At 50.9% G+C, this 16,756-nt stretch overlaps 1 protein-coding gene across 1 annotated transcript in view; it reads right to left on the bottom strand.

Annotated features, from left to right (window-relative positions):
* Positions 1–5,021: 5,021 nt before the first annotated feature.
* LOC121843643 (protein FAM83G-like) overlaps positions 5,022–16,756 on the bottom strand; it is a 16,565-nt gene continuing 4,830 nt past the window's right edge. Inside the window, exons 3-8 of the mRNA XM_042313400.1 lie at positions 10,676–10,777; positions 9,206–9,530; positions 8,716–9,067; positions 7,519–7,974; positions 6,831–7,417; positions 5,022–5,417 (exon numbers count right to left, since the gene is read on the bottom strand). Of these exons, the coding sequence (XP_042169334.1) occupies positions 5,022–5,417; positions 6,831–7,417; positions 7,519–7,974; positions 8,716–9,067; positions 9,206–9,530; positions 10,676–10,777 (2,218 nt within the window). The remainder of the gene's footprint in view (positions 5,418–6,830; positions 7,418–7,518; positions 7,975–8,715; positions 9,068–9,205; positions 9,531–10,675; positions 10,778–16,756) is intronic.

Raw genomic sequence — 16,756 nt, 5'->3', positions numbered from 1 at the left:
GTTACAATAATAATGTTACAATAATAATGTAACAATAATAATGTTACACTAATAACATAAAGTTACAATAATAATGTTACAACAATAATGTTACAATAATAATGTTACAATAATACCATAATGTTACAATAATAATGTTACAATAATAATGTAATAATAATAACATAATGTTACAATAATAAAATAATGTTACAATAATAATGTTACAATAATAACATAATGTTACAATAATAATGTTACAATAACAACATAAAGTTACAATAATAATGTTACAACAATAATGTTCCAATAATAAAATAATGTTACAATAATTTTGTGACAATAATAACATAATGTTACAATAATAACATAATGTTACAATAATAACATAATGTTACAATAATAACATAATGTTACAATAATAATGTTACAATAATACATAAAGTTACAATAATAACATAATGTTACAATAATAATGTTACAATAATAACATAATGTTACAATAATAAAATAATGTTACAATAATAAAATAATGTTACAATAATAACATAATGTTACAATAATAATGTTACAATAATAATAAAGTAATAATAATAACATAATGTTACAATAATAAAATAATGTTACAATAATAATTTGTTACAATAATAACATAATGTTACAATAATAACATAATGTTACAATAATAATAATGTTACAATAATAATGTTACAATAATAACATAATGTTACAATAATAAAATAATGTTACAATAATTTTGTTACAATAACAACATAATGTTACAATAATAACATAATGTTACAATAATAATGTTACAATAATAATATTACAATAATAACATAATGTTACAATAATAATGTTACAATAATAATGTTACAATAATAACATAATGTTATAATAATAATGTTACAATAATAACATAATGTTACAATAATAATGTAACAATAATAATGTTACAATAATAACATAATGTCAGAATAATAATGGTAGAATAATAATGGTACAATAATAACATAATGTCAGAATAATAATGGTAGAATAATAATGGTACAATAATATCATAATGTTAAAATAATAATGTGACAATAATAGTTTTACAATCTTTTGTATTTATTGTTTTTTCTGCTCTGAATTCAAAATAAATAGTAACAGAAATGGAAAGTAATCTTGTTGTGATTGGATGAGGAGGAGAGGGGGAGGAGGAGGAGGAGGGGAGGGGAGGAGGAGGGCCTTATCAACATGCGAACCTACAGCAACGTCCTGATCTGTCTCTGCTACTCTGATATTGTGTTGTTGTGATTGGACGAGGAGGAGGGCCTTATCAACATGCCAACCTATAGCAACGTCCTAATCTGTCTCTGCTACTCTGACATTGTTTTTACAAAATGTTCACATTGCTGAACAACTTTTAGATGTCTGTACCTTAAATCTATCAGTAGCTGCATTGCTGTGTGGAACTCTATGTAGTGATGGCTCTAACCACTAGGCTACTTGCCTCTAACCACTAGGCTACCTGGCTCTAACCATTAGGCTACCTGGCTCTAACCATTAGGCTACCTGCTCTAACCACTAGGCTATCTGCTCTAACCACTAGACTACCTGCTCTAACCACTAGGCTACCTGCTCTAACCACTAGGCTACCTGCTCTAACCACTAGACTACCTGCTCTAACCACTAGACTACCTGCTCTAACCACTAGACTACCTGCTCTAACCACTAGGCTACCTGCTCTAACCACTAGGCTACCTGCTCTAACCACTAGGCTACCTGCTCTAACCACTAGGCTACCTGCCTCTAACCACTAGGCTACCTGCTCTAACCACTAGGCTACCTGCCTCTAACCACTAGGCTATCTGTCTCTAACCACTAGGCTACCTGTCTCTAACCACTAGGCTACCTGCTCTAACCACTAGGCTACCTGCCTCTAACCACTAGGCTACCTGCCTCTAACCACTAGGCTACCTGTCTCTAACCACTAGGCTACCTGGCTCTAACCACTAGGCTACCTGGCTCTAACCACTAGGCTACCTGCTCTAACCACGAGGCTACCTGCCGCCCCTCTAACCACTAGGCTACATGCTCTAACCACTAGGCTACATGCTCTAACCACTAGGCTACCTGCTCTAACCACTATGCTACCTGTCTCGAACCACTAGGCTACCTGCTCTAACCACTAGGCTACCTGCTCTAACCACTAGGCTACCTGCCTCTAACCACTAGACTACCTGCCGCCCCTCTAACCACTAGGCTACCTGCTCTAACCACTAGGCTACCTGCTGCCCCTCTAACCACTAGGCTACCTGCTCTACCCACTAGGCTACCTGCTGCCCCTCTAACCACTAGGCTACCTGCTCTACCCACCAGGCTACCTGCTGCCCCTCTAACCACGAGGCTACATGTCTCTAACCACTAGGCTACCTGCTCTAACCACTAGGTTACCTGCTCTAACCACTAGGCTACCTGCTCTAACCACTAGGCTACCTGTCTCTAACCACTAGGCTACCTGCTCTAACCACTAGGCTACCTGCTCTAACCACTAGGCTACCTGCTCTAACCACTAGGCTACCTGTCTCTAACCACTAGACCACCTGTCTCTAACCACTATGCTACCTGCCTCTAACCACTAGACTACCTGCTGCCCCTCTAACCACTAGGCTACCTGCTCTGCATAACTACATTATCAATACTGAGCAACTACATTATCTGTACTGCCCGGCTACATTATCTATACTGAACATTATCTATAATGAACAACTACATTATCTATGCTGAACAACTACATTAACCCTAACCCTAACCCTACATTGTAGAATAATAGTGAAGACATCAAAACAATGAAATAACAGACTCATTTAGTAAACAAAAAAGGGTTAAACAAATTAAAATATATTTAATATTTGAGATTCTTCAAAGTAGCCACCCTTTGCCTTGATGACAGATTTGCACACTCTTGGCATTCTCTCAACCAGCTTCATGAGGTAGTCACCTGGCATGCATTTAATTCAACTGAGTGTGCAACTGGGCATTCAAGACTGGGGGCGGTTCTCTATGGGCTGGTGGTGGTGATGGGGTAACTGTAGACTGGGGGGTTCTCTATGGGCTGGTGGTGGTGATGGGGTAACTGGAGACTGGGGGGTTTCTATGGGCTGGTGGTGGTGATGGGGTAACTGGAGACTGGGGGTGGTTTTCTATGGGCTGGTGGTGGTGATGGGGTAACTGGAGACTGGGCGGGTGGTTCTCTATGGGCTGGTGGTGGTGATGGGGTAACTGGAGACTGGGGGGTGGTTCTCTATGGGCTGGTGGTGGTGATGGGGTAACTGGAGACTGGGGGTGGTTCTCTATGGGCTGGTGGTGGTGATGGGTAACTGGAGACTGAGGGGGTCTCTATGGGCTGGTGGTGGTGATGGGTAACTGGAGACTGGGGGGTCTCTATGGGCTGGTGGTGGTGATGGGTAAATGTAGACTGGGGGGTCTCTATGGGCTGGTGGTGGTGATGGGTAACTGGAGACTGAGGGGGTCTCTATGGGCTGGTGGTGGTGATGGGTAACTGGAGACTGGGGGGTCTCTATGGGCTGGTGGTGGTGATGGGTAAATGTAGACTGGGGGGTCTCTATGGGCTGGTGGTGGTGATGGGTAACTGGAGACTGGGGGTGGTTCTCTATGGGCTGGTGGTGGTGATGGGTAAATGTAGACTGGGGGGTCTATATGGGCTGGTGGTGGTGATGGGTAACTGGAGACTGGGGGGTCTCTATGGGCTGGTGGTGGTGATGGGTAAATGTAGACTGGGGGGTTATAAATGTTTAACAGTAAAACACCAGTCTCTAGGCTCTCTGGCAATGCCTCGTTTCCACCTTTACAAGAGTTCCGCATCCCGTCCTCCAAAACTTCCCCTTCGAAAGGTGTCAGTGCGGACGGGAGCAGACGTCGTTTAGCTGGAACCGATGGCTTTGAAATTAGTCTTAATACTGTCTGTGTGAATACTGGAGGACAGCAGGTCTGCTGGTCTCAGCTGGAGGACAGTAGTTCTACTGGTCTCACTGGAGGACAGCAGGTCTGCTGGTCTCAGCTGGAGGACAGTAGTTCTGATGGTCTCACTAGAGGACAGTAGTTCTGATGGTCTCACTGGAGGACAGTAGTTCTGATGGTCTCACTGGAGGACAGTAGTTCTGATGGTCCCAGCTGGAGGACAGTAGTTCTGATGGTCCCAGCTGGAGGACAGTAGTTCTGATGGTCTCAGCTGGAGGACAGTAGTTCTGATGGTCCCAGCTGGAGGACAGTAGTTCTGATGGTCCCAGCTGGAGGACAGTAGTTCTGATGGTCACAGCTGGAGGACAGTAGTTCTGATGGTCCCAGCTGGAGGACAGTAGTTCTGATGGTCCCAGCTGGAGGAGAGTAGTTGTGATGGTCTCAGCTGGAGGACAGTAGTTCTGATGGTCTCACTGGAGGACAGTAGTTCTGCTGGTCTCAGCTGGAGGACAGTAGTTCTGATGGTCCCAGCTGGAGGACAGTAGTTCTGCTGGTCTCAGCTGGAGGACAGTAGTTCTGATGGTCCCAGCTGGAGGACAGTAGTTCTGATGGTCTAAGCTGGAGGACAGTAGTTCTGCTGGTCTCAGCTGGAGGACAGTAGTTCTGATGGTCTCACTGGAGGACAGTAGTTCTGCTGGTCTCAGCTGGAGGACAGTAGTTCTGATGGTCTCACTGGAGGACAGTAGTTCTGATGGTCTCAGCTGGAGGACAGTAGTTCTGATGGTCTCAGCTGGTCTGGTCCCAGCTGGAGAAGAGTAGTTCTGATGGTCTCAGCTGGTCTGGTCCCAGCTGGAGAAGAATAGTTCTGATGGTCTCAGCTGGAGGAGAGTAGTTCTGCTGGTCTCAGCTGGAGGAGAGTAGTTCTGCTGGTCTCAGCTGGAGGAGAGTAGTTCTGATGGTCTCAGCTGGAGGAGAGTAGTTCTGCTGGTCTCACTGGAGAAGAGTAGTTCTGATGGTCTCAGCTGGAGAAGAGTAGTTCTGATGGTCTCAGCTGGAGAAGAGTAGTTCTGATGGTCTCAGCTGGTCTGGTCCCAGCTGGAGAAGAGTAGTTCTGATGGTCTCAGCTGGTCAGGTCCCAGCTGGAGAAGAGTAGTTCTGATGGTCTCAGCTGGAGGAGAGTAGTTCTGATGGTCACAGCTGGAGGACAGTAGTTCTGCTGGTCTCAGCTGGAGGACAGTAGTTCTGATGGTCTCACTGGAGGACAGTAGTTCTGATGGTCCCAGCTGGAGGACAGTAGTTCTGATGGTCACAGCTGGAGGACAGTAGTTCTGATGGTCCCAGCTGGAGGACAGTAGTTCTGATGGTCTCAGCTGGAGGACAGTAAGTCTGATGGTCCCAGCTGGAGGACAGTAGTTCTGATGGTCCCAGCTGGAGGACAGTAGTTCTGATGGTCTCACTGGAGGACAGTAGTTCTGATGGTCACAGCTGGAGGACAGTAGTTCTGATGGTCTCACTGGAGGACAGTAGTTCTGATGGTCCCAGCTGGAGGACAGTAGTTCTGATGGTCCCAGCTGGAGGACAGTAGTTCTGATGGTCCCAGCTGGAGGACAGTAGTTCTGATGGTCCCAGCTGGAGGACAGTAGTTCTGATGGTCCCAGCTGGAGGACAGTAGTTCTGATGGTCCCAGCTGGTCTGGTCTCAGCTGTTCCTCTGGTCTGTCTCTTTCAGTGCAGGACTGTAGCTCTGTCTCTCTGGGTGTGGAGCTGGGGGAAGGCGTGTGGTGGGGTTGAGGGCGAGGTGTCAAATGTCTGTGTGTTAGCCTGTTGTGCTAGTTGAGAGTTAGCCTGTTGTGCTAGTCGAGTGTTAGCCTGTTGCACAAGCTGAGTGTTATCCTGTTGCGCTAGCTGAGTGTTAGCCTGTTGCACAAGCTGAGTGTTAGCCTGTTGCACAAGCTGAGTGTTATCCTGTTGCGCTAGCTGAGTGTTAGCCTGTTGTACATAGCTGAGTGTTAGCCTGTTGTGCTAGTTGAGTTTTAGCCTGTTTCACAAGCTGAGTGTTATCCTGTTGTGCTGGCTGAGTGTTAGCCTGTTGTGCTAGCTGAGTGTTAGCCTGTTGTGCTAGCTGAGTGTTAGCCTATTGTGCTAGCTGAGTGTTAGCCTGTTGTGCTAAATCAAATCAAATCAAATTTTATTTGTCACATACACATGGTTAGCAGATGTTAATGCGAGTGTAGCGAAATGCTTGTGCTTCTAGTTCCGACAATGCAGTAATAACCAACAAGTAATCTAACTAACAATTCCAAAACTACTGTCTTATACACAGTGCAACCCCAGCTAGCTGAGTGTTAGCCTGTTGTGCTAGCTGATTATTAGCCTCTTTTTTCTCCAAGCTAACTGCTGTATGTTTAGTCTCTATACTATGTTTAGTATCTATAGTTGGGTGTGTAGTTGTGTAGTGTGTGGGGTCTCTTTCTCCTCAGGTCTCCAGTATAGTATCTGTAGTTGGGTGTGTAGGGTATTGTGTAGGGTCTCTTTCTCCTCAGGTCTCCAGTGTAGTATCTGTAGTTGGGTGTGTAGTGTGTGTAGTGGTGTAGGGTGTCTCTTTCTCCTCAGGTCTCCAGTATAGCTCGTTGGCCAGTAGATCACAGACAGACTCAGGGAGTACAGAGTCCCTGCACTCATAATATTCCTCTGATGTCGTCGACATGTCCGAGTCACAGGACGGGGACGTCACAACGGACTCCTCATTAACAGGCGTTGCTGTACGCAGATCAGGAGCGTGCGTGAGCAGGTCGCGTCTGTGTGTGCGGAGGTCAGGCGTGCGTGTGTGCTGACACAGTCATTTTACGATTTCGCAGCCACTCTGGGGTTGTACTATGGTCTCACAGTCACTCTGGGGTTGTACTGCAGTCTCACAGTCACACTGGGGTCTACTGCGGTCTCACAGTCACTCTGGGGTTGTACTGCAGTCTCGCAGTCACTCTGGGGTACTACTGCGGTCTCGCAGTCACTCTGGGGTTGCACTGCGGTCTCGCAGTCACTCTGGGGTTGCACTGCGGTCTCGCAGTCACTCTGGGGTTGCACTGCAGTCTCGCAGTCACTCTGGGGTTGTACTGCGGTCTCGCAGTCACTCTGGGGTTCTACTACAGTCTCCCAGTCACTCTGGGGTTGTACTGCGGTCTCGCAGTCACTCTGGGGTTGCACCGCGGTCTCGCAGTCACTCTGGGGTTGTACTATGGTCTCGCAGTCACTCTGGGGTTCTACTACAGTCTCCCAGTCACTCTGGGGTTGTACTGCGCTCTCGCAGTCACTCTGGGGTTCTACTGCAGTCTCCCAGTCACTCTGGGGTTGTACTGCGGTCTCACAGTCACTCTGGGGTTGCACTGCAGTCTCACAGTCACTCTGGGGTTGTACTGCGGTCTCACAGTCACTCTGGGGTTCTACTGCAGTCTCACAGTCACTCTGGGGTCGCACTGCGGTCTCACAGTCACTCTGGGGTCTACTGCGGTCTCACAGCCACTCTGTGGTTGTAGTGCGGTCTCACAGTCACTCTGGGGTTGCACTGCTGTCTCACAGCCACTCTGTGTTCGCAGTGCGGTCTCACAGTCACTCTGGGGTTGTACTGCAGTCTCACAGTCACTCTGTGGTCGCAGTGCGGTCTGACAGTCACTCTGGGGTTGTACTGCAGTCTCACAGTAACTCTGGGGTCGTAGTGCGGTCTCACAGTAACTCTGTGGTCGTACTGCAGTCTCACAGCCACTCTGGGGTACTACTGCAGTCTCACAGTCACTCTGTGTTCGCAGTGCGGTCTCACAGCCACTCTGGGGTTGTAGTGCGGTCTCACAGTCACTCTGTGGTCGTAGTGCGGTCTCACAGTCACTCTGGGGTCGTAGTGCGGTCTCACAGTCACTCTGGGGTCGTAGTGCGGTCTCACAGCCACTCTGGGGTCGTAGTGCAGTCTCACAGTCACTCTGTGGGTCGCAGTGCGGTCTCACAGTCACTCTGGGGTCGTAGTGCGGTCTCACAGTCACTCTGGGGTCGTAGTGCAGTCTCACAGTCTAGCCACAGTCCAGTCCATTCAGACAGTCACTTGTGGTCCTGTTAGCTCCAGCCACTCTGGGGTCTGTCTTCTCAACACTCTGACTCCACATGCGGTCTCACAGCCACTCTGGGGTCCTCATGACAACTGCACCGTCACTCTTGGGGACGGGGTCTCAAGCCACTGGGGTTGAGTGGGGGAGATGGGGTAGGGAATCACAGTCACTCTGGGGTAGGCTTAGGGTCTCAGCCACTTAGGGGTACTACTGCAGTCTCAGAGCCATAGGGGGGGTAGAGATCTCAGAGTCTAGCCATAGTCCAGTTCCATTCAGACAGTCTCTTTGTGGTCCTGTTAGCTCCAGACGGTCTGTCTTCTTAACCTAGGGACTCCAGATAGGGACTCCCGTTCCTCATGACCATAGGGGTAGTGGTAGAGTTAGGGGTAGAGATAGGGGTTGAGATAGGGGGGTAGTGGTAGAGATAGGGGTAGAGATAGGGGTAGTGGTAGAGATAGGGATAGAGATAGGGATAGGGTAGAGATAGGGGTAGTGGGATAGAGATAGGGGTAGTGGTAGAGTTAGGGTAGAGATAGGGGTAGAGATAGGGGTAGAGATAGGGGTAGTGGTAGAGTTAGGGGTAGAGATAGGGGTAGAGATAGGGATAGAGATAGGGGTAGTGGTAGAGTTAGGGGTAGAGATAGGGGTAGAGATAGGGGTAGAGATAGTGGTAGTGGTAGAGATAGGGGTAGTGGTAGAGATAGGGGTAGAGATAAGGGTAGAGATAGGGGTAGTGGTAGAGTTAGGGGTAGGGGTTGGTCTAGGCACAGCCCTGTCAGGAAGTGTCTCCTCATTGGGCAGGGTAAAGGGACTGCTGAACCGTATAGCCTGGCTCGTTTCAAACCTCTCGGAGCGTTGCAGGTGCACCTGGGTCGACCGTGACGCATCCCGCACGTTGATGAACCCGATGACATCTCTGGGGGGGTCGGGTTCGGGCCAGGTGGGCAGGTACGGAATCAGGTACGCTTTCTCCAGACAGGCCAATCCCGGGTGGAGGGGCGGAGCTTCCACTGGCTCCCGGACACGCACCTAGATTGATTGAAACGATTGATCACAATATTGAGGACACTTTTTTTTTTTTTTAAAGAATACAAAATAAACAAATCAACAGCGGCTATAAAAAGAGCTCGGTACATTATGGTAAAGAGGAGCAACGCATTCTGATACCTTTGTTTTCAGGGGGTTCTGGGAGTTGGAGTTCTGGAGCTCCGGAGTTCCGGAGGAGACGGGGCCGGCGCTGCTAGCGTTGCCGATCACCACGGCGTATTTAGGGCTGAACAGCTTCCTGGCGTTAGCTGCGGAGAGAGAAGCGACGGGGGTGGCCCGGGGGAGGGGCTCTGGCTCCGGTTCCGTCTCCGTGGTGACCCTGCGGAGGTCGACCCCGCTGGAGGTCAGGTAGAGGTCACGGAACAGCTGGTCAAAGGAGTCAACCGCCTGGCCTGTTACCATGGTGACCAGGTGTCTGTCCAAACGAGACGCCGTCCAGGTGAAACTGGAGGGGAGGAGCACACACACAGACACAGACAGGGGTCGGGGTCAGAGGTCGTCACTACAAAGACCCTTCCATTGAGGACGTTTGAAAAGGTCACGAAGACGTTGATATATGCCTTCCTCGGCGATCACAACATTTTTTAAATGGCACTGAGCTAGTGATATTCGGAGGCGATGGATGCTGCTTAGACCACATGAAGTGATAGCAAGCCAGGAGAATACTTGATGATACTTGTTGTTTTTAATTATTAAGCCTTCCCCAAACCCTTCTAGTCCTCGGAATGAATACCTAAACTTAACCCTTTGTGTTGTTTCTGTTTAAACCCTGTACCCATGGAGAATTAACCCTGTAACCATGGAGAATTAACCCTGTACCCATGGAAAATTAACCCTGTAACCATGGATAATTAACCCTCTAACCATGCAGAATAAACCCTGTAACCATGTGGAATTAACCCTGTAACCATGGAGAATTAACCCTGTAACCATGGAGAATTAACCCTGTAACCATGGAGAATTAACCCTGTAACCATGCAGAATTAATTGGAAACTTTAAAAGGAAAACTATGATATCAGATCAGAGGGTTAGGAGTCAGAGGGTTAGGAGTCAGAGGGTTAGGGGTCAGAGGGTTAGGGGTCATAGGGTTAGGAGTCAGAGGGTTAGGTGTCAGAGGGTTAGGTGTCAGAGGGTTAGGGGTCAGAGGGTTAGGGGTCATAGGGTTAGGGGTCAGAGGGTTAGGGGTCAGAGGGTTAGGAGTCAGAGGGTTAGGTGTCAGAGGGTTAGGTGTCAGAGGGTTAGGGGTCAGAGGGTTAGGGGTCAGAGGGTTAGGGGTCAGAGGGTTAGGGGTCAGAGAGGGTTAGGTCCGAGGGTTAGGGGTCAGAGGGTTAGGTGTCAGAGGGTTAGGTGTCAGAGGGTTAGGGGTCAGAGAATTAGGAGTCAGAGGGTTAGGGGTCAGAGGGTTAGGAGTCAGAGGGTTAGGAGTCAGAGGGTTAGGGGTCAGAGGGTTAGGGGTCAGAGGGTTAGGAGTCAGAGGGTTAGGGGTCAGAGGGTTAGGGGTCAGAGGGTTAGGGGTCAGAGGGTTAGGGGTCAGAGGGTTAGGGTCAGAGGGTTAGGGGTCAGAGGGTTAGGGTCAGAGGTCAGGGTACCTGTACGATCCAGAAACAGCCTTGTCTCCATCTATCAACAGGAACCTGTGACCCAGCCGTCCTCTCACCCTGGTACACGACCTGCTGAAGAACTCTGCTCCCCTGACACACGCACACGCAGGCTCTGCAGGACAGAGTGGTGTTGAGAGGACAGTGGACAGCAGGACATAATGACTGGTGTGTTGAGAGGACAGTGGACAGCAGGACAGGTGGTGTTGAGAGGGCAGTGGACAGCAGGACATAATGACTAGTGTGTTGAGAGGACAGTGGACAGCAGGACAGAGTGGTGTTGAGAGGACCAGTGGACAGCAGGACATAATGACTGGTGTGTTGAGAAGACAGTGGACAGCAGGACATAATGACTGGTGTGTTGAGAGGACAGTGGACAGCAGGACAGATTGGTGTTGAGAGGACAGTGGACAGCAGGACATAATGATTGGTGTGTTGAGAGGACAGTGGACAGCAGGACATAATGACTGGTGTGTTGAGAGGACAGTGGACAGCAGGACATAATGAGTGGTGTGTTGAGAAGACAGTGGACAGAGGACAGATTGGTGTTGAGAGGACAGTGGACAGCAGGACATAATGACTGGTGTGTTGAGAGGACAGTGGACAGCAGGATATAATGACTGGTGTGTTGAGAGGACAGTGGACAGCAGGACATAATGATTGGTGTGTTGAGAGGACAGAGGACAGCAGGACATAATGATTGGTGTGTTGAGAGGACAGAGGACAGCAGGACAGATTGGTGTGTTGAGAGGACAGTGGACAGCAGGACAGGGTGGTGTGTTGAGAGGACAGTAGACAGCAGGACAGAGTGGTGTGTTGAGAGGACAGTGGACAGCAGGACATAATGATTGGTGTTGAGAGGACAATGGACAGCAGGACATAATGACTGGTGTGTTGAGAGGACAGGAGACAGCAGGACATAATGATTGGTGTGTTGAGAGGACAGTGGACAGCAGGACATAATGACTGGTGTGTTGAGAGGACAGTGGACAGCAGGACAGAGTGGTGTGTTGAGAGGACAGTAGACAGCAGGACATAATGACTGGTGTGTTGAGAGGACAGTGGACAGCAGGACATAATGACTGGTGTGTTGAGAGGACAGTGGACAGCAGGACATAATGACTGGTGTGTTGAGAGGACAGTGGACAGCAGGACAGAGTGGTGTGTTGAGAGGACAGTGGACAGCAGGACAGAGTGGTGTTGAGAGGACAGTAGACAGCAGGACATAATGATTGGTGTGTTGAGAGGACAGTGGACAGCAGGACAGAGTGGTGTGTTGAGAGGACAGTGGACAGCAGGACAGAGTGGTGTGTTGAGAGGACAGTGGACAGCAGGACATAATGACTGGTGTGTTGAGAGGACAGTGGACAGCAGGACAGAGTGGTGTTGAGAGGGCAGTGGACAGCAGGACATAATGACTAGTGTGTTGAGAGGACAGTGGACAGCAGGACAGAGTGGTGTTGAGAGGACCAGTGGACAGCAGGACATAATGAGTGGTGTGTTGAGAAGACAGTGGACAGCAGGACATAATGAGTGGTGTGTTGAGAGGACAGTGGACAGCAGGACAGATTGGTGTTGAGAGGACAGTGGACAGCAGGACATAATGATTGGTGTGTTGAGAGGACAGTGGACAGCAGGACATAATGACTGGTGTGTTGAGAGGACAGTGGACAGTAGGACATAATGAGTGGTGTGTTGAGAAGACAGTGGACAGAAGGACAGATTGGTGTGTTGAGAGGACAGTGGACAGCAGGACATAATGACTGGTGTGTTGAGAGGACAGTGGACAGCAGGATATAATGACTGGTGTGTTGAGAGGACAGTGGACAGCAGGACATAATGATTGGTGTGTTGAGAGGACAGAGGACAGCAGGACATAATGATTGGTGTGTTGAGAGGACAGAGGACAGCAGGACAGATTGGTGTGTTGAGAGGACAGTGGACAGCAGGACAGGGTGGTGTGTTGAGAGGACAGTAGACAGCAGGACAGAGTGGTGTGTTGAGAGGACAGTGGACAGCAGGACATAATGATTGGTGTTGAGAGGACAATGGACAGCAGGACATAATGACTGGTGTGTTGAGAGGACAGGAGACAGCAGGACATAATGATTGGTGTGTTGAGAGGACAGTGGACAGCAGGACATAATGACTGGTGTGTTGAGAGGACAGTGGACAGCAGGACAGAGTGGTGTGTTGGAGGACAGTAGACAGCAGGACATAATGACTGGTGTGTTGAGAGGACAGTGGACAGCAGGACATAATGACTGGTGTGTTGAGAGGACAGTGGACAGCAGGACATAATGACTGGTGTGTTGAGAGGACAGTGGACAGCAGGACAGAGTGGTGTGTTGAGAGGACAGTGGACAGCAGGACAGAGTGGTGTTGAGAGGACAGTAGACAGCAGGACATAATGATTGGTGTGTTGAGAGGACAGTGGACAGCAGGACAGAGTGGTGTGTTGAGAGGACAGTGGACAGCAGGACAGAGTGGTGTGTTGAGAGGACAGTGGACAGCAGGACAGAGTGGTGTTGAGAGGACAGTAGACAGCAGGACATAATGATTGGTGTGTTGAGAGGACAGTGGACAGCAGGACAGAGTGGTGTGTTGAGAGGACAGTAGACAGCAGGACATAATGACTGGTGTGTTGAAAGGACAGTAGACAGCAGGACAGAGTGGTGTGTTGAGAGGACAGTGGACAGCAGGACAGAGTGGTGTGTTGAGAGGACAGTGGACAGCAGGACAGAGTGGTGTTGAGAGGACAGTAGACAGCAGGACACAATGATTGGTGTGTTGAGAGGACAGTGGACAGCAGGACAGAGTGGTGTGTTGAGAGGACAGTAGACAGCAGGACATAATGACTGGTGTGTTGAAAGGACAGTAGACAGCAGGACAGAGTGGTGTGTTGAGAGGACAGTGGACAGCAGGACAGAGTGGTGTGTTGAGAGGACAGTGGACAGCAGGACAGAGTGGTGTGTTGAGAGGACAGTGGACAGCAGGACAGAGTGGTGTGTTGAGAGGACAGTGGATAGCAGGACAGAGTGGTGTGTTGAGAGGACAGTGGACAGCAGGACAGAGTGGTGTGTTGAGAGGACCAGTGGACAGCAGGACATAATGACTGGTGTGTTGAGAGGACAGTGGACAGCAGGACATAATGATTGGTGTGTTGAGAGGACAGTGGACAGCAGGACAGAGTGGTGTTGAGAGGACAGTGGACAGCAGGACATAATGATTGGTGTGTTGAGAGGACAGTGGACAGCAGGACAGAGTGGTGTGTTGAGAGGACAGTAGACAGCAGGACATAATGACTGGTGTTTACAGTAAGTGGTTCAACAGGTAGACATGTCTGTCTGTTCTGTGGGTGTGACCCAGTGTCTGTCTGTTCTGTCTGTCTGTTCTGTCTGTCTGTCTGTCTGTTCTGTCTGTCTGTCTGTCTGTCTGTCTGTCTGTCTGTCTGTCTGTCTGTCTGTCTGTCTGTCTGTCTGCCTGTCTGAAGCCTTGTGGTTAGAGCAGGTAGACTAAGGTCGGTACTGCTCAACCAGTCTGTGACTAAGGTCGGTGGTGCTCAACCAGTCTGTGACTAAGGTCGGTGCTGCTCAACCAGTCTGTGACCCCGGTCGGTGCTGCTCAACCAGTCTGTGACCCCGGTCGGTGCTGCTCAACCAGTCTGTGACCCCGGTCGGTGCTGCTCAACCAGTCTGTGACCCCGGTCGGTGCTGCTCAACCAGTCTGTGACCCCGGTCGGTGCTGCTCAACCAGTCTGTGACCCCGGTCGGTGCTGCTCAACCAGTCTGTGACCCCGGTCGGTGCTGCTCAACCAGTCTGTGACTAAGGTCGGTGCTGCTCAACCAGTCTGTGACTAAGGTCGGTGCTGCTCAACCAGGCTGTGACCCCGGTCGGTGCTGCTCAACCAGTCTGTGACCCCGGTCGGTGCTGCTCAACCAGTCTGTGACCCCGGTCGGTGCTGCTCAACCAGTCTGTGACCCCGGTCGGTGCTGCTCAACCAGTCTGTGACCCCGGTCGGTGCTGCTCAACCAGTCTGTGACCCCGGTCGGTACTGCTCAACCAGTCTGTGACCCCGGTCGGTGCTGCTCAACCAGTCTGTGACCCCGGTCGGTGCTGCTCAACCAGTCTGTGACCCCGGTCGGTGCTGCTCAACCAGTCTGTGACTAAGGTCGGTGCTGCTCAACCAGTCTGTGACCCCGGTCGGTGCTGCTCAACCAGTCTGTGACCCCTGGTCGGTGCTGCTCAACCAGTCTGTGACCCCGGTCGGTGCTGCTCAACCAGTCTGTGACCCCGGTCGGTGCTGCTCAACCAGTCTGTGACCCCGGTCGGTGCTGCTCAACCAGTCTGTGACCCCGGTCTGTGATGCTCAACCAGTCTGTGACCCCGGTCTGTGATGCTCAACCAGTCTGCGACTAAGGGTGGTGCTGCTCAACCAGTCTGTGACTAAGGTCGGTGCTGCTCAACCAGTCTGTGGCTAAGGTCGGTGCTGCTCAACCAGTCTGTGACTAAGGTCGGTGCTACTCAACAAGTCTGTGACTAAGGTCGGTGCTGCACAACCAGTCTGTGACCCCGGTCGGTGCTGCTCAACCAGTCTGTGACCCCGGTCGGTGCTGCTCAACCAGTCTGTGACCCCGGTCGGTGCTGCTCCACCAGTCTGTGACCCCGGTCGGTGCTGCTCAACCAGTCTGTGACCCCGGTCGGTGCTGCTCAACCAGTCTGTGACCCCGGTCGGTGCTGCTCAACCAGTCTGTGACCCCGGTCGGTGCTGCTCAACCAGTCTGTGACTAAGGTCGGTGCTGCTCAACCAGTCTGTGACTAAGGTCGGTGCTGCTCAACCAGTCTGTGACCCCGGTCGGTGCTGCTCAACCAGTCTGTGACCCCGGTCGGTGCTGCTCAACCAGTCTGTGACCCGGTCGGTGCTTCTCAACCAGTCTGTGACCCCGGTCGGTGCTGCTCAACCAGTCTGTGACCCCGGTCGGTGCTGCTCAACCAGTCTGTGACTAAGGTCGGTGCTGCTCAACCAGTCTGTGACCCCGGTCGGTGCTGCTCAACCAGTCTGTGACCCCGGTCGGTGCTGCTCAACCAGTCTGTGACCCCGGTCGGTGCTGCTCAACCAGTCTGTGACCCCGGTCGGTGCTGCTCCACCAGTCTGTGACCCCGGTCGGTGCTGCTCAACCAGTCTGTGACCCCGGTCGGTGCTGCTCAACCAGTCTGTGACCCCGGTCGTTGCTGCTCAATCAGTCTGTGACCCCGGTCGGTGCTGCTCAACCAGTCTGTGACCCCGGTCGGTGCTGCTCAACCAGTCTGTGACCCCGGTCGGTGCTGCTCAACCAGTCTGTGACCCCGGTCGGTGCTGCTCAACCAGTCTGTGACCCCGGTCGGTGCTGCTCAACCAGTCTGTGACCCCGGTCGGTGCTGCTCAACCAGTCTGTGACCCCGGTCGGTGCTGCTCAACCAGTCTGTGACCCCGGTCGGTGCTGCTCAACCAGTCTGTGACCCCGGTCGGTGCTGCTCAACCAGTCTGTGACCCCGGTCGGTGCTGCTCAACCAGTCTGTGACCCCGGTCTGTGATGCTCAACCAGTCTGTGACCCCGGTCTGTGATGCTCAACCAGTCTGTGACTAAGGGTGGTGCTGCTCAACCAGTCTGTGACTAAGGTCGGTGCTGCTCAACCAGTCTGTGGCTAAGGTCGGTGCTGCTCAACCAGTCTGTGACCCCGGTCGGTGCTGCTCAACCAGTCTGTGACTAAGGTCGGTGCTACTCAACCAGTCTGTGACTAAGGTCGGTGCTGCTCAACCAGTCTGTGACCCCGGTCGGTGCTGCTCAACCAGTCTGTGACCCCGGTCGGTGCTGCTCAACCAGTCTGTGACCCCGGTCGGTGCTGCTCCACCAGTCTGTGACCCCGGTCGGTGCTGCTCAACCAGTCTGTGACCCCCGGTCTGTGCTGCTCAACCAGTCTGTGACCCCGGTCGGTGCTGCTCAACCAGTCTGTGACCCCGGTCGGTGCTGCTCAACCAGTCTGTGACCCCGGTCGGTGCTGCTCAACCAGTCTGTGACTAAGGTCGGTGCT

Source organism: Oncorhynchus tshawytscha, unplaced genomic scaffold (assembly GCF_018296145.1).
Source record: "Oncorhynchus tshawytscha isolate Ot180627B unplaced genomic scaffold, Otsh_v2.0 Un_contig_3245_pilon_pilon, whole genome shotgun sequence".
Classification (NCBI taxonomy): Eukaryota; Metazoa; Chordata; class Actinopteri; order Salmoniformes; family Salmonidae; genus Oncorhynchus; species Oncorhynchus tshawytscha.
This window is presented reverse-complemented; position numbering and strand designations above follow the sequence as displayed.